The sequence below is a fragment of the Lycorma delicatula genome, chromosome 3, assembly GCF_047948215.1.
Source record: "Lycorma delicatula isolate Av1 chromosome 3, ASM4794821v1, whole genome shotgun sequence".
NCBI classification, from domain to species: domain Eukaryota; kingdom Metazoa; phylum Arthropoda; class Insecta; order Hemiptera; family Fulgoridae; genus Lycorma; species Lycorma delicatula.
This window is the reverse complement of record NC_134457.1, coordinates 82,201,630-82,224,153: the sequence shown is the minus strand read 5'-3', so window position 1 is coordinate 82,224,153 and position 22,524 is coordinate 82,201,630. Positions and strand designations below refer to the sequence as shown.

Sequence of the window (22,524 nt, the reverse complement as noted above, 5' to 3'; positions counted from 1 at the left end):
TTGCAGAGCAAAATTTCTTAAAGGAAGGTTTAATAACAGAAATAGACACTTTGAATTCTTTTACCATATTTAGCTGAGATCTGTATTTTGTCTTCAAAGCAGCCATCGCAGAAAATCCAGTTTCGCAAAGGTAGTAGGTGTTGGAAATGGTAATAGTATACGAAATGTTCTTGTTTTCAGTGGAGAAAACTCATCATCCACTCCTGCCCAAAATTCAAAGAGTGATTTATTACTAAATTGTTTTTTGATTTCACCACTTGCTGTGAAGTCTATGAAGATTTCTTCTTCAGCAGTTGAGAGCCCTTCGGGAATATTTTGAATTGGATCCTTCTCCAGTTATTCCACTCATAACTTGCTACACTTGTCTGTGCACTTGTTGATGCTTCATTATCATCTAATGCTCGCTTAAGCTCATTTAAATATTTATCCATGATTCTGTATAAATCTACTACCATGAATATTAATACCGTGAATTGCAATTAAAACACAAATTACAACATACACATTCAAAATAGATTTGATAGCGATGGAAGGATCTACTTGACTGAGACTGGCTGGAATTGAATGAGGTGCAGCATTTATACACATATGTGCAAATATTTGAGACAAATCAGAACTTCTTATGAAGCTGCGAGAATGTCCGATATGGTGAACATAAGACAGAGAGCAATAGAGAGGCATCAATTCTGTTTTTATCATTGCACTGGATCGGTGTTGCCAAATATCAATTACAATCGATAATTGGATCGGTGGATTAATAACAATTATTTTAGTACTTATTCTTGATAATTTGTAAGGTTTGTAATTAAGATTGTAGTGTAGCTCTAGCATCAAAGTACTCAAAATACATTATTATTGTATACGTTCTTATTATATGAGAGGGGGAGCGCGATGAAATTTATGATTGGAAATTGGGTTGTAAATACTGAAAGGTTGAGAAACGCTGATTTAAGACATTCTCTGGATCATTGGAATATTTTTATTTTAAGTTTTTCTTCTGGTTATTAAATTTTTTTTGAAAATATTTTGAATATCTGAATGATAACAAGTTGTGTGTTATTTATCCTTTCACATTTATCATTTACCTTTATAACATTTCAGTTTAGAGGACATACAGAACACAGGCTGAAAATGAGCCTGTACTCACAAAAGTAGTGTGATGCAAAGTTCCCTCAAAAGTGTTAAATAGTTATCATCAGAGATTTCAAAGAAGTTGTTATACATGAGTTTAGGAAAAAAATAAAATTTATTTTCTAAAGAAGTATGAATTTGAGTTAAATTTTTTATAATTGTAACTAAATTTTCTGTAACTATAAGTAAGATATAACTTAATATTCAGTAAACTGATTAAAATATTATTCTGTGTTATACAGAATGAAATTATTATCATTTACAATTATTACTGTAGGTGTAGCAATTACTTCATTCAGTGTTATTTGGTGTAAGTAATCAATGAGGATTTTTGGCTCTAACCAATGAAATTTTATTCTAGGTCATAGCCTTTTATCTTTGATCTGTTAATCCCTAGGACTTAACACATTGATATATATTTTGTTTGTTTTATTATAAGATTTTAGTTCTGAGAGTTCATGTAATGAGGAGAATGTTCATTTTAATAAAAAGCAGTATCCAATTTAATATAAAATGTATTCATGGTGAATCTTATTAAATAAATACGAGGTCTGTAAATAAAGTAATGAAACTAGTTTTTTTTGGTAGCCAAAGTGGCAACATTGTAAAGTTATTAGTAAACATATAATTATATGAACAGCTGATTTATATTGGGTATTAATATTTTTAGTCTATTGTTGCTGCATGAGATGTAAACAAACTTTTCATGAAACTAGTTTTTGTTGTGTTACAAAAATGAGTGATACTAATTATGAGCAATGTTGTGCAATCAAGTATTGTGTTAAACTCTGTGAGAATGCTACTGAAACTTTTTCAAAATTGAAAATGACATATGGAGATGATGCTTTGTCATGAGCTCAAGTTTTTAGGTGATTTAAACCATTTTTAGATGGTCGTGAATCAGTTGCAGATGATCCATGCACTGCAAGATCATTAACATCAAAAAGTGACAACAGTGTTGCGTGAATCAGACTTGATACGGTACAACTAGCAATTAACTGTCAGAATGATTGCAGAACAATTGAATTTGAACCATACTACAGTCCATCAAATTTTGACAGACTAATTTGATATGAAAAAAGTTTGTGTAAAATTGGTCCCAAAAAACCTCACTGTTGAACAGAAAAACAACAGGGTGAAAGTGTGTGTGAATCTTCTAGGGTGAATTGAAACTGATCCTGATTTTCTAAAAAAATATGTTATTACTAGTGATGAATCTTGGATATTTGAGTACGACCCAGAAACAAAATGCCAGAGCAAGGAGTGACACTTCAAACTCACCAGTCCCAAAAAGCAAAAATGAGCAAATCAAAATTATGCTAGTTTGTTTCTTTTGTAGTAGTGGATTGTCCGTAAGGAGTTTTTACCTACAGAACAGATTGCAAATCAATATGTTTACTGAGAAATTCTTGAAAGTCTGGGAAAAAGAGTTACCCATGTGTGATCAGCCATCAAAGACAACTGGATGCTGCATCATGACAATGCACCTTGTCACACTGCACTCTAATGAATTTTTGGCAATGAAAAACATTCCTGTAGTTCCTCAACCACCTTATTCTCCTGACTTGAATCCCTGTGACTTTTTCCTGTTCCCAACTTTTAAAAAAACATCTCAAAGTTTTAAAAAAACATCTCATTTTGGAACAGTAGAAAACATAGTAAAAAATGTAACTGATCATCTGAATGATATTCTGGTTTCTGAGTTCCAACACTGCTATAAAGAATGAAAAACCATTTGAAGGTTGAGTGGCTTCCCAAGTGAACTATTTCGAATGTAATAGAGTCCATGTATAATTGGATTGTAAATAAAAAAATTTTTCTGAACCAGTCTCGTTACTTTATTTACAAATCTCGAATAACACATTTACCCTGTTAATAAGTATTCTATTTATAAATATTGAATTGTGTTTTGTGTGATTCTAAAAACTTGAAGGTTATGAGTACTACATAATTGAAGTGATGTAGGTGAATATTATAATTCATTACTATTATAAACATTTTTTAAAGGTTTTTAGATTTTTGATTAAAAAATATGTTTTACAGACCAGTTATAATTGAGGTACCTCATTTTGCATCACTTCGTGGAAAAGAGCGGGAATTAATTATAATGCGTTGTGATAATGGTATGACATGGCGTGAACATGTACTTGATTCAAATGAAGAAGCTGTTCAGGATGTACTCAATGAAAGTTTTCAAAATGAAGGTTTGTCTTTTTTATGTTAAATTAGCTTGTTTATTTCAATTTTTAGTGTATTATGAAATATTAACAAGAATTCAGCCTTCAGTGAACTCTCAAGTTAGTAATTAAATTTGTATGACTAATTAAACATATTTGCAGTTGTTCTTTTTCTATAAATTAACAATACCTTGCATACAGCATAAAAACACTTCTTAGGTTAAGCAGTGGATGTTCATCCAGGATATGCTAATAGGATCCTTCCTTCTTATAGGATTTAATAAATCCTATTTTATGAATACATCTCTACAATAATAAAATGACTGGTTCTGATTTTTTTTAGGGATATGCTTACAGGATATTTAAGACAAAATATGGGCCATTCTTGGGATCTGATATTTCTTAAGACTAATTATTTATTTAAACAATTTACACTTTAAATTCCTACTATTTTATTGTATATTTACAGAAATTTTATGTGTATTCTTTTTAATAGATAATAACTAATGTAAACAAACTTAGGTAATCTTTATGACAGATCTAGAACAGGAAAAATAGTTTCACATTAAAAGTATCAGTAATTTACAGAAATCAGAAAACAATCTCAATGAACATAGTGGTGACAGTTGCTGGCAGTTGGCTGGGTATGGAAGGAATACTTGTAATGATTTCTTCAATAAATCAGTATAGTGTGAGAATTAAAATTGAAAATTTATAAAAAACTTTTAAATGTTTGAAACATAGAAGTAAAAGGTTTTTCACCTACCTTAATTAAAATCTGTGTTTTGACTGTGTAGTATGTTATTTAATATTTATCTTAATCTTGTTATTTTATTTAAAATAATATTTTTTTAATATGCTGGTGATCTTGTATTTTTTACGTGATCTGTGAATACATAATAAGGATGTCAATGTGAAGCCTTGCTTATTTTAGGATATTTAAAGTATCTTTCAGATATCAGACAGTATTTCAGGATAAATTTTGGGTATCCTGTAGATGATGAGAAATGTGTAAGATGAGTTTCAGATATCTTTAGGGACATCATGTGCTATACAGATGTTAAACATTTTGAGAATTACAACGTAGAAAAGGATTAATTGTTTATGTAATACATACAACTCCACAACAGGCTATATGCTTAATTATAGTTTGACAGTCATCTCGGCCAGATTCAGACCATCTGTTTTTGACGAATAATATAATTAATATGTAAAATCTTGTTTACAATTAGTATTGAAATAGTTGATTAAGCAAGTGTAAAGCTGTATCTATATTATGTTGTTCATTGTGGTAGATTTTCTCCATTATTTTGATTCTAGATGTGCATTTAATTACTCATGTATTTTATACATATTTTGATTTAATTGCTTTATATGATTTATTATAAATACCCAGCAAAAGATATTAATTTCAAAAGAAAAGATATTAACTTTAAAGTCCTCCTGAAACATGAGCATAAAAATCTAATCAAAACTCAATTTTGTACTTTGTGAATGACAAAATTTGGTAAATATTGTATTTGTATGTGGTAAATAACGTACTAATATATTGAAGATTAGCTAAGATTTTATATAATTTTATTTTTTTTACTTTTTGTAGACCTTAGGCCACTGGAAGATCTTCAAACTAATAGGATAGTTAGAATAGTGACAGTAGATTTTCCACAATATTTCGCTGTAGTTTCAAGAATTAGACAAGAACTTCACGCTATTGGTCCTGAAGGTGGTGTTGTATCTTCAACAGCAGTTCCTCAAGTACAAGCTCTGTTTCCTCCTAATGCTCTGACAAAGAAAATTAGAGTCGGTCTTCAGGTAATTTATTTTGTTTACCTATGTATTTTAATAAGCTGAAATTTTTAAGATTTTTGTGTTATACCAAGTTATTATATTTTGTTTTATATGTATGAGGTCTGTAAATAAAGTAATGAGACTTAACAAACTTTTCATGAAATAAGTTTTTGTTGTGCATTACAAAAATGAGTGATACTAATTATGAGCAATGTAGTGCAAACAAGTTTTGTTTAAAGGGTCGGTGAGAATGCTACTGAAACTTTTTCAAAATTGCAAAAGTGACTTTTTCAAAATATGGAAGTGACGCTTGTGTCACGAGCTCAAGTTTTTAGGTGGTTTAAAGCATTTTCAGATGGTGGGGAATCAGTTGCAGACGATCCATGTTCTGGAACAACATTAAATCAAAAAGTGACAACAATGTTGAGTGATTCAGAGACTTGATACGGTACAACTGGTGATTAACTGTCAGAATGATTGCAGAACAATTGAATTTGAAGCATGCTGTCCATAAAAGTTTGACAATCAAATTGGATATGAAAAAAGCTTGTGTAAAATTGGTCCCAAAACACCTTATCAAAGACAACTGGATGCTGCATCATGGCAATGCACCCTGTCACACTTCACTCTCAATTAATCATTTTGGAACAGTAGAAACCATTAAAAAAATATAACTGACCATCTCAAGGATATTCCGGTTTCTGAGTTCTAACACTGCTTTGAAGAGTGGGAAAACTTTTTGAAAGGTTGTGTGGCTTGCCAAGGGAACTGTTTTAAAGGTGATAAGAGTCCATGTGTAATTGGATTATAAATAAAAGGTTTTTCTGAATGAGTTTCATTACTTTATGTACAAACCTCGTGTGTATATATATATATATTTTTTTTAGTTCAGTTAGAAAAGTTAATTTATTTGTTAGTCTTAATAAAGTAATTCCTTTTTTTTTACTGTTAAAAAAATTTTTCCTGTAAATAATCTTTTTTCAAAAGTAGTCATTGTGTTCATTTTTATTATTCTGAAATATAAACAAATGTAATTTTTCTGGGGATGAGTAATTTTTAATTTATTAAAACTTGTTCATAATATAGATTTTTCTTTCTAGTAACTTACCTATTAAAAGTTTTTTCAAATCTCTGCTGATTTTTAGAGAAAGTTCAAATTTTCATTGTATTTCTTGATGGGAACGAGCGATATGTATTATTTCTAAATAAATTAATAGGTCTTAATATATCTAAGTAATATTTAATGATATATCATTATCAATTAATGTTTGAATATCTAATCTAATTAGTAAAATACAACTGATGAATTGTTTAATGCAATTTTCATCTGACTGTAAGTAGAATTAACATAAATTAGAATTTAAAAAAAGTTGGGTAATGTTTAATTTTATATTTTGTTGTCATTTTTAATAAAGTAGCTAATGATTTTAAATTTTAATGAAAAGATTTTACAAGCATTTTAATTTTTATTATGGTGATCTAATTTAAAAGACATTAAGAGATCTCTTTTTAAAAGAACACTATTCCTATTGTGAGTTTTAAAGATTATTTGTAAGTTAAACCAAGCTTATCCTTCGAATGAAAAAATTGGAATGTAGTGATCAAAAAAAAGAATTGTGGAATCTTAGCCAGGTATTTTGAAAACTTACTTAACCTTGAAGATTTCAAAGAAAAATTCCCTGTAGTCAATAGCAACAAACACAAACCTAAGTCAGACATGTTTAGAGATAAAAATCTGATGTGGACACCACATGACTTCCTTGTATGCTTATTAAAGTATATATACACACATTTTTAAAAGTACATAAAATGTTATTTCACTAATAAATGTTGATTTTTTATCATATTTTTTTATTATTATTATTGAATTATTATTTATTGTAAATTTTTTTTACAATCGGAGGTTAATAATTATTAGTAAATCGATATATATAAATTAAAAAAAAGGTAAAAAAAGGAAAATGAAAAAAGGAAGAAAATGTTACAAACAATGAAAGAATAAAAAAAAGAGACGATGATAAATATAAAGAGGAAGAAAACATTGAGACCACGGAAAGAATAAAAAGATTAAGAGAGGATGATGAATATAAAGAGAGAGAAAATTTGAAAACTAGAGAACATGTACACAAATTAAGATCAGAAGAGTTATATCAAACCAAAGAACGATTAAATAATTGGTAACAAAAAAAAAAATGAATGATGATCAACTTCGACTTAGGAAGAATATTGTCTAACAGTATCAGAAGAGTATTGAATTACAAGATAAGAATTTTTTGCAGTTTATCAAAGATCGGGCATGTATGCCTCAGTGTATATGTTTTTCTTGTGAGGGTCTATTTTTCAGTCATTCTGTAGTTAACTTTAATGTAATAAAATTAAACAGAAATTAAACTAGAAAATCCAAAAATAATATGATTCTAAATTATAATTTTCATAAAAATAGATGTTTCACCAACTCTATTACATATGCACATATATAATAATGCCTATTAAATTACATATATACATTTTTAAAAGTACATAAAATTTTATTTCACTAATAACTTTTGCTTTTTTTTGTTATTGTTGAATAATTATTTATTGTAAAAGTTTTTTACAATCAGAGTTTAATAATTATTAATAAATCAATATATTTAAATTAAAAAAAAAAGAAAAGGAGATAAAGTCTGATTCGAATCAATGTATCTTCTCTTGTAAGATCCAAATATTTCATTAATTAAAACTTTATTTGGCTCTAACTCTGGAACTGATGAAAATAAGTACCACTTATGATATATCGTTGAAAAGCTCTCAACGAGGGCTTATTACTGCAATTTAGAGAAAGTCCAAATTCTAAACTTTTTTCGATTTTAGGCTTTTCTGGACACTTTTGGTTTAGTCGATTGCAATCAAAAGGGGAGGTGTACAACTAGATGTTACAACAGTTCTAAATCCAAAATTTCAACATACTACGGCTCGTTTTTAAGTTATGCGAGATACATGTACATACATACATATGTCATACATACATGCTAATGTCACGCCGAAACATGTGAAGGATTCCAGAAGAAAGAACAAGAACAGAATCAACCCAGCAAAGATGTGAAGAGCACTCATGCAAAATGAAAAAGTACTTTGAACAAAAAAAAGATGTCAATAAGTGAAACTCTTTATTGTGATCTTAAAGAGTCTGGTGTTCATTAAAAATAAGCCCTGGATTTCTAGGGACTTCAAAACTATTTTGTTATTTTAGTTGAATTGAAGATGACTGAAGAATTGTAGATGACTGAAAGAAAATTGTAGCTATCAAGAATTCTTTTTTTGGCTGGAAAATGAGCATAATGGAGATGAAGGTGGTGCTTTGGGGCAAAAATTCATGTAGTAGTAATGTGATAAACTTAATTTATTATTTTCATATTGATACACCACTACCAATTTCTTTATAATTATCTTTGCTTAATTGTATATGTGTATTTTACCAACTTTTCTGTGCTATTTATTAATTGTGTGATAACTGTTCTGACCACAGTGTTTTTTTTTTCAGTTTTAGATCTTTCCATGCAAATGCTAGAACATTTCCTGTTTTGATGTGTGATAAAGCAAATCTACCATTCCCTGACATGATAGTATTTAATGTTTAATTATGTTTTAATCTGAAAAAAAAATTTGTTTTGTATATATATATTTTTTATTATTAATATATGTTGGGGTGTATGTACAATACGTACATTTTTCTGTTATATTTTCAGGCACAACCAATTGCTCCTGAACTAGTATCAAAGTTGCTGGGCAACAGAGTTGGAATATCACCAATTGTAACTGTTGAACCTCGTAGACGTAAATTCCATAAACCTATAACTTTGACCATACCTTGCCCTACAGCTGCTAACAAAGGAATGATAAACCAGTATTCAGGAGATGCACCAACTCTAAGGCTACTGTGCAGCATAACAGGTTTATAGAGAGATACATATTAGTTTTGATATCATCATATTAGATTAGTTAAATATTTTAATGGTTATCACATTTCAGCTGCATGTAATTCAAACTTTTAAATACAATTTATTTAAAAATAAGAAATGTATTTTATTTATAAAACCATATCTAAGATGTGTAATTTAAAAAAAAAAAAAATGTTAATTAGAAATTAATCTGTTGTGTAAAATTATATATGTTATTATATGTGTAATTTTGTTTATTGGTATGCATCATTTAAGATTTAAGTTTTGAAGAAACTGTGTTACTTCTCTTTTACCTATGTATCTATTCATTCATTGATTTATTGACTCAGTAATTCGATCCTAGAAATGTTGAAAAAAATACCTTTCAACCACTTAAATCCTCTGTAATATATTTACTCTGTAGTATATTTACATAAAAAAATTCAGTTTGAGATTGAGTCATTGTTTTCAGTTTCAGTCAAAAAAATATTATAAAAATCTTTATTCAGTTAGAAGGTATGATCTAAGCAAAAAATCTAAATGACTAATATTTTTATCTATAAAAAATAGCTGAATATTAACATTTTTCTCAAAAATGTGGTAAAGATAATATTTCATAAAATATTTTTTGTGTAGAATATAACTTTCTTTTTACGATATATTTATGCAAATTTTTTTATGTTGAAAATTAACTAAATTTAAATTTCAATGTGAGAGAACTTTTCATTACAATCCATGTCTTCCTTTTTTTTTTAATTTTACACCCTCTGCCCTAGTTTTTTTTCTGTGATGTATGTGAAATGCTTAGGGTGCAAGTAACACTTATTATTTTTTAGACAGCTGCTTTTTCTGAGAGTAGTAGTATTCATTATACAGTCAGTCTGTGTTGGAAATAAAATAGTGTCACTTGTAGATTTACATACCACTTGTATTTAGTTTGGCTTGGCATTCTCATACCAAAGTGAAATGCTTTTGTAGGGAAACTATTCACTTTCCCCTTGTAAGTCTGTCATGTGATCCTTATTATTCTTGGGAATGACTGTAAAATTTTCATAAGTGACTTGTGTTTCACTTCAGGTCACCTACAAAATTAGGTAGTGACATCCAACCTACATAGTATTATATTTTCAAAATTGTATTTTTTTTTATAACTGTATATAACTTAAAGAATAAATTATAAAAGTTAGCCAAGAAAAATATTCTGAGAAATTCACATTGTTCTTTATTGTTCAAACTTCATTGTTCTTTATTATATGCGTTGAATAGCTAGAAAATATTTTTTTTTAAATTTATTGACCAGAAAAGTTAAGACACCCCCCACCCGTGCTTTGAGGAAGGCAACTTAGTAATTTTAACAAGAGTTAAAAAAAGAAGGTATGAATTGAAATCTTGAAAAAGTAATATTTATAATAAATTAATTATGACCTTTCAAAAAGACATTAGTTTGGGATGATATGAACTTAGATATATTCATACATTTGGTCTTTATGATGATGATAATAATAATGATTGTGTCATCCCATTGTATGCAATGGGATATTTTTCTCTTAAGGGAAAAATATTTTGTGTGTTTAAGTGTTGCAGTTCGAATAACTTGTATATCATGAATCACATGTATACGGTAAAGAAAAAGTAGAATGTTTTTCTAAGTCAATAGTCATTTTAATGATTTAAATAAAATTAGGATAAATATTAATTAAGATAATCACTTATGTTATTTGTTTGGATTTAATAAATTAATAAATTTGGTTTGTAATGTAAAAATTTTAATTTATTATATTTTGCATGTTTTAATGTATTCACTACATTATAATTTTATTAAATTGAATTTCTGATTAAGGTTTTATAAAAATAATTACTTGATAAATACAAGATATGAAAAAAGTATCCGATCTTATTTTTTATTGTCAGTAACCAGTTGTAGTGCAGGAGGGAGACCGTCACCAGTCACTGGTTAGCAGTTGTGAAAGTAAAACTTGTGCGTAGTGGTTTATCCTGTTTTCATTGTCGTTCAAAGTGACTAAATGGATTAGTAGAGAATCTGTATTAAATTTTGACTGAAACTTGATGGCACGCAAGTAAGAGACAATAAGGAAGATTCAAACAGTGGTATCACTGTTTCCAAGATAGCCAAATGTCTGTCAGAAGTAATGAACGCTCTGGCAGACCTCTCACTAAGAAAAATCTCCAAAAATCAAGCAAATTTGACAGATGGTGTGATTGATTATTGAATAACAGTTAGAGAGCTTGAAGATGAAGTAATGTTTTCATTTGGCTTAGCGCAATTGATTTTAACAGATGATCTCTGGATGTGGCTTGTACCCACAAAATTTGTCCCAAACCTCTTTTTCATAAACAAAAGGAAAACCTGCTGCAAGTTGTGCGAGACAAGCTGGAATGAGCTGATAGTGATTCTGATTTTGTGAAATAAATAATAACCAGAGATAGAAAAACGAGGGCTATGGCTATGAGATAAAACCTCAGTCATCCAGTTGGGAAAACTCCAAGTTCTTTGTGCCAAAAGAAAATCAGGCAGTCGTGAAGCAATATGATCATGCTGGCAGTCTTTTTTGATGATTATTAAGGCATCGTTCATCATGAGTGTGCTCCTCAAGAACATAAACACAAACTCCTCAACTGTCAGTAAAAGTAATATATAATTGTTCTTTGTCAGCTAAGAGATGCTATTCAGCGCAGAGACCACAGCTTTGGGAAAAAGACAATTGGAAAATTCATCACAACAGTGCTCCAGCCTTTGTAACACAACTTATCTTTGCAAATCACAGCATTGAAAATTCTGCAATCTCCTTACTCACCAGACATGGCTTCTTACAATTTTTGGCTCTTTCCTAAACTTAAAATATTACTTAAAGGAAAGAGATTTGAAGAAGAAATCAAAAGAAATGGTGATTAAGAGGACTTAAGGACTCATTAAAAATAACATTGAAAAATATTTCAAACTTTGGGAACATTGCTGGGCTAAGTGTGCCGCATCAGAAAGATAATAATTTTTTGATATAAACTAAGACAATTTATTGATTAATGTTAGTTGTGATTGTGGTAGATAAGTTATGTATAATCTTTATTTTATTTACAGTTGTACATTTTAGGTTTTTTTATTGTTTAAGGTGGAAACTCTAGAGCACAGTGGGAAGATGTTACAGGTTCAACACCATTAACATTTGTTAAAGACTGTGTATCATTCACAACAACAGTATCAGCACGATTTTGGCTAATGGACTGTCGAAATATTTCTAATGCCACTAACATGGCATCAGAACTTTATCGTGAAGCAAACCATGTTCCATTTATGGCAAAGTAATTAATATACATATTTCAATTTCTTATACTGTTAGGTTTTGTACTATCTTTTTTTTTTTTAAATAAAGTTTTCTTCATTTTATGTAAGAAAATTATATTGTGATAAAGATATTTCAGTTACAAATAATTTTTTTAAATTTATCATTTGAAATCAGTTGTTACATTTTTTTTTTAATTTTATAATACTTTCTATTCCAAACAAATAAATATGCATGTTTTCAAAAACTAATATTTTTAATAGTTATAAAAAAAATAACACTGTTCAAGGACTATTTGGAACTTTTTCATTAAGTAGTTTTAGGAATAATGACTTAAAGTTCATCTTTTTATGTATACATCTATTATATATTGAGAAGGAAGAAAAATGACAAAAAGTTTGTTTTCCACTTTTGAAAAAATTTCAGCAAGATTTTATTCAAAATATTAAACTTTGTTAAAATACATAATCAAAGTATCCTTGAACAAATGTAGTACTTTCTTGATGAACCTTGCTAAAAGTAGAAAATAATTTTGTGATAGTAGAATGCTTGATTGAAATAGAATTTACTAAACATTTTGTATACGATTTGTTTACAGTTCCTATAAAAATACATAAATCACCAATGGTGTTATTCACTAGCACAAAGAAGTAGACAACTAAAGAATGCTACTTTATGCATTCTCAACATATCATTACATTTATTATTTATGCATAGAAGTAAATACATATTACATATACTGTAGTTCCTGGTCACACACATAAAGAAATTTATATATATATATATATATATATATGTAATATAATGTGGTAGGTTAAGCCTCATCATCATGTGGTATTTTGCCTGTCGGCAGGTCCGCGGCACCACTTTTGTCTTTATGTGTTTCTGTTGCATGCTTTTCTTTTCATCTCATCGTAACCTTTACTTACTGTATGTCATTTATTAACTTCAGCCTCTTCCTTCCTCTTCTTTTTTTAACTTCAATGGAGCCTTCAAGAGCTGTATTTATTATTCCTTTTCCCTTAATTATATGCCCAATGCAGTATCTCTTCCTCCTTCTGATAGTCACCAATATTGATCTATTTTAATTTATTCTTCTTAATACTTCGTTATTTTGTCCACCCATTTTATCTTTTCCATCCTCCTCCAGACCCACGTCTCGAAAGCCTCAAGCTTATCTTTTTCCCTACTGTTCATGTTTCACTACCATATAAAATTATACTCCAAACATAGCATTTTACTTATCAATCTCTTCATCAGGTTCTGATCAGTGTTGCTGCAGAGTAGGTTTCTTTCTAAATAGGCTTCCTTTGCCATTGCAATTCTTGTCTTAATCTCTTCTTTACTCCTCCAGTCTTCAGTTAGTACTGTCCTGAGATATCTGTATCTTTTTACTTGTTCAAGTTTTCCTTCTGCTACAATATCCATATCTTCCTTCTCATTCGCCTTCATAACTTTTGTTTTCCTAACATTTATTTTCATCTTTTTTATTCCTTCATCCCTACTTTTATTGCTTTTATCATTTCTTGTAATGTCTGAGTGTCTTTAGATATAATCAACAGATCATCAGTAAATCTAGCACAATTTATATTTCTTCCACCTATTCTTACTCCTTATTGGTCATCTGATATTTCAAAATTTCCCCGATATAAAGGATGAACAGTGTTGGTTATAAACAGGAGCCTTGCCTTACTTCTCTGCCTAATTCTAACCAATTTGTAAGATTCTCATTTACTTTCAAAGCTTCTTTTTGCTTCATATAATTCTCTGATCAATCTCTTATTTTTTCAGTGAACTTTCTTTTCTTTCAGAATCTCAAATAACTTTCCCCAGTGTGCTCTGTGTCAAATGTATTTTCCATATCAATAAAAACAGAAGCTCAATCTTCTTCCTCTTTCAAAATATCTCTCTCCAATCATCCTGATCAGTCCTACAGCTTCCTTGTTCCTTTTCCCTTTCTGAATTTCTGAATCTATACTCTTCTTCCCAACATTGCTCTTCATTTTTATGATCAACCTTTTATTCGTAACTCAGAATTATTTTTGCAGCATGTGGTATTAAGTTGATAGTTCTATGTTCTTCACATTTTTTGGTTCCAACTTTTTTAGGTATTGGTATCATTATTGTTTTAACAAAATCTTCTAGCCGTACTCAAGGATCATAAATTATATTGCACATTGAGAGTATCTCATCTATTTCTTTATCTTCTAAACATTTAAAGAGTTCTATTGGAAGTTCATCTACTCCTGTTGCTTTCCTATTCTTCATGTCTTTAATAGCTTGTATAATTTTAGGTATAAATTGGTAGGCCTTTCTCCTCTTCCATAATTTATTCCATCTCAGCTTTCCATGTGTCCTCAATAAATACAGTACTCTTATATACTTTATCTATCGTTTCTTTATCTCATCTTCTTTATAAATGATTTTATGAGTACTATCTTTCTTTTCAATTTCTCTCATTTTATAAGTAGGACTTTTTCTATCCCATGTGGTGTTTTTTACCTTCTTGTACAATTTGTCACACTTATTTTTCTTTTCTAAATCTTCTATCTCTACATACTTTTTTAGCCATCTTTCCCTAGCTTTATGTGTTTATCTCTTTAATTTGTTATTTAATCTTCAATAAATTGTACTGTTGTATTCTCCTTTATTTTGATATTTTCCTGTTTCTTTTGTATCATTTCTTGCGTTCTTTACCCAAGTGTCTTCATAGGAACGATTTCCTTTCTCTGCAGTTTCTCTCATAGATGATTTTACCCTTGACCACATTTCCTCTACTGATTCATTTTCCCTTTTACCTTGCATAATTGCCTTTGTCAGCATTTCATCCACTTTTACTCTCCTTCTGCCCTCTAGCTCCTCTAAATTCCATTTCTTTACCTTCATTGCAGTTTGAATTCTTTTTAATCTTATTTTAATTCCCATCAACAGAATATTATCACTTTATATATCGGTTCCTGGAAGCCCATTTGCTTTCTTAACAGCATTCCTGTATCTATTTTCAACCACAAAATTATCTATCTGAAAATGAAATCCATCTGTTGATCTCGTCCAAGTACATTTTCTTAGTTTATGATTCTTAAAAAATGTATTCATGATGAACAAATCCTTCTCTTGGTAAAATTCAACCAGTCTGTTTCCTCTTTCATTTCATGTTCATAATCTGAACTTATCTTTTTCTTTTCATCTTCACTTAGATTCCACTTTCAACTTCACTTTCGCTCACCACTGCATTCCAGTTCCCCATAATTATTTTACAGCAATCGTTTCATTCTTTAATAATTCCTGAATGTTATTTTACATCTTTTCAATATATTCATCCTTATATTCCAACATTGGCATGTACATCTGAACTATTACTAGATCTTTGGCAGCATTCCAGTCCTTAAAGCCATTACTTATCCTAATAAATTACTTCTTGCACTTTTCTTACTACACTATTTTTTTTACTGCTGTTCCTGCTCTGTTTTTTCTTCTTTCAATTCCTGAGTAATATAAAGTAATTTCACCCCTTCTCAACTGTTCTTTTCCCTCCCATCTAATCTCGCTTATCCCTACTATATTCATTTTATTTATTTTTATCTCTTCAAAGTTTACCAACTTACTTGATGACAACAATTTTCTCACATTCCATGAAAGAGAGAAAATTCACATTCTCACATTCTAATTTTCACTACATTGTCTTTTCTATGACACTCCTTCTGCTGCTTACCCCAGAGATCCAAATGGGAAGTCATTTTACCTCCACAAAATATTTAACAAAAGAAGACAATCACCAACATGCCTGACTAGAAAAAGTATCTATTGTCTAATGTATCCTAATATCGTTTACTTCTTATAGAAGTTTCTTTTGCCTTTGGAAGCAATTTCTCACTCCCAGGACAGTAGAGTGCTTCAAACCCCTACTGCTTATCTGCCCAGTGAAAAGGCCACTGGCACTTGTAGGGGCATAGCTCCTTATCCTGGGAGCTGTTTGATCCCTTCATTCATTTTAGGCCTCTTGTATATGCCAAACAAATCTAATATATACAATAATTGCCCCCTCTTTACCACATGGAGGTGAATTTCAGGATTTTTCCTACATGAAATCTTAACACCTAATTGGCATTTCTTAGATTCTCTGGTGTTTTTAGAGAGGCTTATAAGACTACAATATATTAATACTCTTATATGTGAAAAAGATGAATTGATATAAAATCCATTGTAATTATTTTGTTAAATTGTTATCTTTCCCTGCTTAATTTGTTTACTATAGTACGCACTAATACTTTCAGAGACCTCTTGTTTCTTCAGAATTGATTTTTATAAAAATTAAGTTATTAAAAACATTAAAACTGCAGAAATAATGTTTGCTAACATTTCAGTAATTGAATGAAAATGGACTCCTTTGCAATCTGTTAGTACATAATGAAACTATTCTTTTAGTGGCTCTAAATTATAAAATTTTGAATAAATTAAACTGAATATGTTAATTCGAAAGTCAGTCATTATGTTCACATTTTATTTATTTATCAATTTTATTTTCATTATTGTTTTTTATTTTTCAAATAAGAAGATTTAAATATTCACTATTAATTTATATTGTTCTGTTTTTGAAAATTACTTTATTTTCTCTAATGTGATCAGTGTAATTTGATTTTTCGTTTATTGTCTAAATGTTTATGTATATGTTTCTGAAAGTGTGTTTAAGTGTCTGCTTGCTATTCATATGTAGAATTTTTTACAGTTTTGCTCTGCACCATATTCTATGTTTTTGGCTATTGATTGATTTGCTAAGCTTTTTTAATATTATATTTAATATTAATAAATGTTAACCATCATAATTACTATGCATGAAGTCCTGACTTATAGTATGTTTATCATACTATACATTATCAGTAATAACAAAACAGGTTTAAAAACTTAAAGGTTAAGGATTTTTTTTTAGAAAATATTTATTTATTTATTATTAGTGTCATACAACAGCAGATGTTCACTTCTAAAAACATTGTGTGTTAGCAATTTATAGTTAATTTTTCTGTATAAAACTAGACTTTAAATTTCATATAATTCTGAGATATTTATACATCATTACATTGTTTTTCTCTATGATTTTATGTTTAGCTTATTGAAAGCCAATTTTTTTATTAATTTCACTTAATTTTTGTTATACATAATTAAAACAGATTTATCAGAATGTTCTTTTCTTTTTGATCATGGGGATTAGTAGATAGATTTTCTAAGTTGTCTTTAGGAACTGTCAGATTGGCAGATAGTTCAGAAAGTTCTGTGCAGCTTAGCACAGAAGAGCTCAGCAAGAAGGTGTGGGATTCATTTTTTAGATTTACTGTTATCAAAGATTAATTTTCTATGTTTTTATGTATTATTTGCATATTGTTAGAATATTACTCATGAATTATTAACAGTTAATGCCTTGTTTAAGTTTAAATCCCATTTGCAGTGAATAGGAGTTTTTTTTAACATTTTACTACAAATCAGTTAAATCCATAAAATCTCTTGTTTAGGGGAATGGTACACAGTAAAAGGGATATCTAGAAGGTACATTAATATCCCTAATATTTTCTTTATATATGTATAGCTTAAATTAGTTAAGGAATTTTGTATTATATGTCTCGATTCACAGGGTTATTTATTTAAAAGAAATATTAAAAAAACTTAAGTCATGCTGACAAAATTATTTTTTATGTTATACAGATTTGTTGTGTTTGCAAAACGAGTTGACGTGAATGAAGCTAGATTGAGAGTTTTCTGTATGACAGATGACAAAGAAGACAAAACATTAGAACACCAGGAACATTTTACAGAAGTTGCTAAAAGCAGAGATGTGGAGGTAAATCTTTGAACGTGCTCAAGTATTTTTACATGTTTATAAATAAGTACTATAAAATACTATCTAAATAGAAACTGAGATATTTTGGACTGACCAAATTGGTTAAAATTTTGCAGAACAAATATTTCACTAACCTACTTCATTATGATTATATTTTTATAGAAATTATTTAGGTTTTTCTGCTTATAAATCAAATTACTCTTTCTTGATTAAATTATATGTATTTTACTTGCAAAATTTTCATTAGCTTTTTTATGCATGTGAAACATAATATTATCTAACCTGCATCCCTTACAACTAATGATTCAACTACACGTAGATTGTCTCATGAGATAGTGTGTTGGAAAATGAAGTATTTGATATGAAGATAAAATACCAGGTCAAAGTTACGTTCAATAATCTATTCTCCATTGATTTAAGTTAAGCAGCCTCTTCCTAAGCCATTGTTAGTGGCTTATGACTATGCAAATTGATAACATTTAAAATTAAAACAAATTTTAACACATCTTTGTACTGTAAATTACAACTGAATAATCGTGCAAAAAATAACTCCAGCATGCAGAGCTCTTTGCATATTATTTTAAATAAATTTAACACAGTTACTGTAAATATAGCATGCACCTTATCTTAACAGTCTCTTATGCTGTACCACTAAATTCATAATATGTAAAATATTTTTGCTATTTAATTGTTTAGTTTTACAAATCAGGCTAAATGTGCTTATAGTTTTCTAATTTTTTTCCTATATGCATCTATTAGTTATTTCAAATAATTGCTAATTTGTGCCATTTTTGTTATGTATTTAACATGTCAGTTGCATTATCACTGACAAACCTTATTATCACCATTAATTTTATATTTTCATATTTAGTTAATTTATTAAATTCTTGATGTAATATTTTTTTTCATATTTTTCAGGTACTGGAAGGAAAATCTTTGTATGTTGAGTTTGCTGGAAATCTAGTGCCTGTAGCAAAATCTGGTGAACCTTTAGAACTTGGTTTTAAAGCATTCCGAGAAAACAGACTACCATTTACAGTTCGTGTTCGTGATCAAGATGAAAAAGCAATGGCAAGAGTGTTATTTATGCCTGAACCTAAGGTACTGAACAATTCAGCTTAGTCAATTGTCTTCAGTTATTTTTAATTAAAAATTGCCATTAATTTACTGTTATGCTATCATGTATCATTTTTTAACAGTCTTCAAAAAAGATATTGTGTATATGATCTATATATTTTTTTATGTTTGTGCTTAAATTTTTTCCTGTTAATCTGATTGTAATAAATCTTGTTGCAATCGATGCAGCTGCTTTCCGTGGTGATACTATGATGTTGAAAAAATTTTTTAGATACAAAAAATTGGTTTGAAAATTGACAAAAAAAATTTTTCGCTGCTGGTAAGTAGATAGGGACAGTGGGAATCCTGATATTCTATATGTATGTATTCTGTTAGTTGATTCTAGATGTTTTATGGTGGTATGTAGGGCAGGTAATGTGAGTTTCTGCATAAGATATGTAGAACCATTAATAAATCATCAAAAATTGAGATATCTCATCTTAAACCTTTCAGATCCGAAATCATTATATATAATATATATCGGTAGGAACAGTGGGATTCTTATAATTCTATATATGTGCATCACATTATATGGTAGTCTTTAGCAGTCTCTTGCAAGGTCAGACAACTAAATTTCTTCATAATACTCATAACACTGTTGATATGTCATTAGTAATCAACGTATCGACATCTTGAGCAAAGTGTAGCAGATTATTGAATCCTGTGCAAGGTTTCTCAATCTTTCTGTATCAGCAAATCTTTTTTTATTGTGTGGGCTATTCATACTTCACAAGGATCTAAATCACTCAAAGCTAAATCATTTCAGCTGAAAATTGATGCCACAAATTTAAAGTTGCCTTAGATCAAGGAGGTTAAACAAAACATCATGGCCTTTGATTAGAGACATCTGTATTATATCACCAAAAAGGAGCACATTAACTCCTCTAAATAACTTATCATTATTAATCAGAAACAGAAAATTATGGAATAATTATTTTTAAAAAAATATGGAACTGACATCAGAATGCGCTACATGTAAGAAATAATGTTGTCCAAATACCTAATTAGTTTTTTAGACACTTTTGAATCGGTGCCAAAATACACAATCTTATTTTGGTACTTGAATGGACCTATAGATGGTGTGTATAAAAAAAAATATGTTATAACGGCAAACAAAAAACAATCAAAGCACAAAAATATGAATTTTGCTGATGTAATGTCGGTATTGGTATTATAGGATTTAGGATTATAGTATTATAGAACAAATCTATGTTATAACTAGTGATTAATTTTGTAGAGCAGATGCCGATTCAGAAAAGTGTGTAAGGAATTAAGTATTTGGACGAAATTATTAGCACATTTTAATGTCTGTTCCATTTTCTTTTTTTTAAATAATTATTTTTATATAGTTTTGGTTTTATTACAGAAATAAAAGATGATAAACTGGAGTTTTGTGTCATTTTTGTGTTTCTGAAATGAAATTGTTATATTAGGAAATTATGAGTGAAGTTTATTTTACTTCTTGTAAAATTTTCTTACTCTGTATTTTTTTGTTCTTGTTTATTTGTCATTATGAAAATCTTCAGATTACTAAAACGTCAATAAAAAGGATTTTTTAATGATGTATGAAATCTCAGTTTTCATTATTTTGTTTGGCTTCTAAATTGTGTTGCATAATTCATTAATATTTATACATGGTGTGTTATTATTAAAATAAGTCTATTTTGAAATTAAAAAAAAAACTGAAAAATATGAACAAACTTCATTACTTACGCATAAAAACTACATTTATTTAGTACTTTTCTGCATTGCTGCCTTCAACTTCAACAAATTTTTCATAGTCTTTCATTAGCTTCTTCATTCCCTCTTCAAGTAGTTTCTTTGCCACGACCTAAATCATGCAGTAACATCATTTCTCAATTTGTTGTCACTGGGAAAACTTTGTAATGCAAGGCACTATGTGGTTAAGAACAAGAAATAATTGTTGGGAGCTAAGTCAGGGGTATGGGGTGTATGATTGAAGATTTTCCAACAAAATGTTTCCATTTGCTTCACTGTCTGATTTGCCATGTGTGGTCGGGATTGTCATGCAAAAACAAAATATTGTGGAGCAGCAATCTATGTCATTTGTTTTTTATAGCTCTTCTAAGATTTATAGTGTTATACAACATGTATTGGCATGGACAGTAGTTCCATGATCACTAAATTTGACAACCAAGATAAAAAACAAGAGGCATAAGCTTCTTTATCAATTTGTCTCAATGTTTATATTAATACAATTTAACAGTACAGAGGAATAATATGAATCTTAAAAAGATTAATTTCAGTATATGTGTATATATATACTTTGCTCAACATAAGTAAGACAAAATATATGTCATTTAACCTACTGAAACCGGTAAACCCCCTCGTGAATTTCAACTAAAACTACATACATGTTCAGTAAATAATAGTGAATCAATAAACAGTAACTGCTGTTGTCAGTCAATAGACAAAGTCAAGTCAATAAAATATCTTAAATAATAAGAATTATTTATTTTGCTTATGCTCATTCACTTTTCCAATATGGAATCAAGATGTGGGGATGAATACGTGATACCCATCTTAATAAAATATTTATGCTCTAGAAATATTTAATTAGAGCAGCTCTTGGTAGACCAAGGTTATATCACTGTACACGCATATTTGAAGAATTTAAGTATCTAATTTGAGACAGATATATGTCAAGAAAGTAATACTACACATAAACAAATATATAAATGATTTTGAGTTTAAAAATAGACCATACACTACTTGTTCAGCAGGAACAAATACTTATACCACATTCTTTTCAAAATTAACTATTTGTAAACATCAATTTTCATATTATTCCAGTATATTCTGTAGCAAAGTCCCTAATCATTTTAATGTCCAAATACGAAATAGATGAATGGGTCAAACACAATATATATTTTAAATTACCAAATTGAAATACAAAAATAATCTACACTAATAACAATAAATTTAACATATTATTGTAATGAATAGCATACAACAAAATAAATTAATATACTAACTACTTAACATTAAAAAATCAAAAAATATAAAACTGTGAATGTTTAAGTGAATGCTAAGGATGTTTAAATTCATAATACTGTTCAGTTGTGTATGAATATTTTTTGTTGTCCTAGATATTTTATTATTTCTCCATTATAAAATTTTTTTTCTAATTGTTTAGGTTACAAATTTATTGTATTTTATTTTATTTGATTTCATTGCAAATTTAAATAATTTTACATTCTGGTTATGTAAAACAAATTGTTAGGGATGTAGGATGTAGTGAA

At 28.8% G+C, this 22,524-nt stretch overlaps 1 protein-coding gene across 6 annotated transcripts in view; it reads left to right on the top strand.

Annotated features, from left to right (window-relative positions):
* Positions 1–22,524, top strand: part of LOC142321739 (uncharacterized) — a 448,717-nt gene that overhangs the window by 393,869 nt on the left and 32,324 nt on the right. For all 6 annotated transcript variants that reach the window (XM_075360075.1, XM_075360074.1, XM_075360072.1 and 3 more), the window contains 6 exons: positions 3,175–3,335; positions 4,909–5,120; positions 8,825–9,029; positions 12,145–12,334; positions 18,010–18,145; positions 19,064–19,246. In XM_075360075.1, the coding sequence (XP_075216190.1) occupies positions 3,175–3,335; positions 4,909–5,120; positions 8,825–9,029; positions 12,145–12,334; positions 18,010–18,145; positions 19,064–19,246 (1,087 nt within the window). The remainder of the gene's footprint in view (positions 1–3,174; positions 3,336–4,908; positions 5,121–8,824; positions 9,030–12,144; positions 12,335–18,009; positions 18,146–19,063; positions 19,247–22,524) is intronic.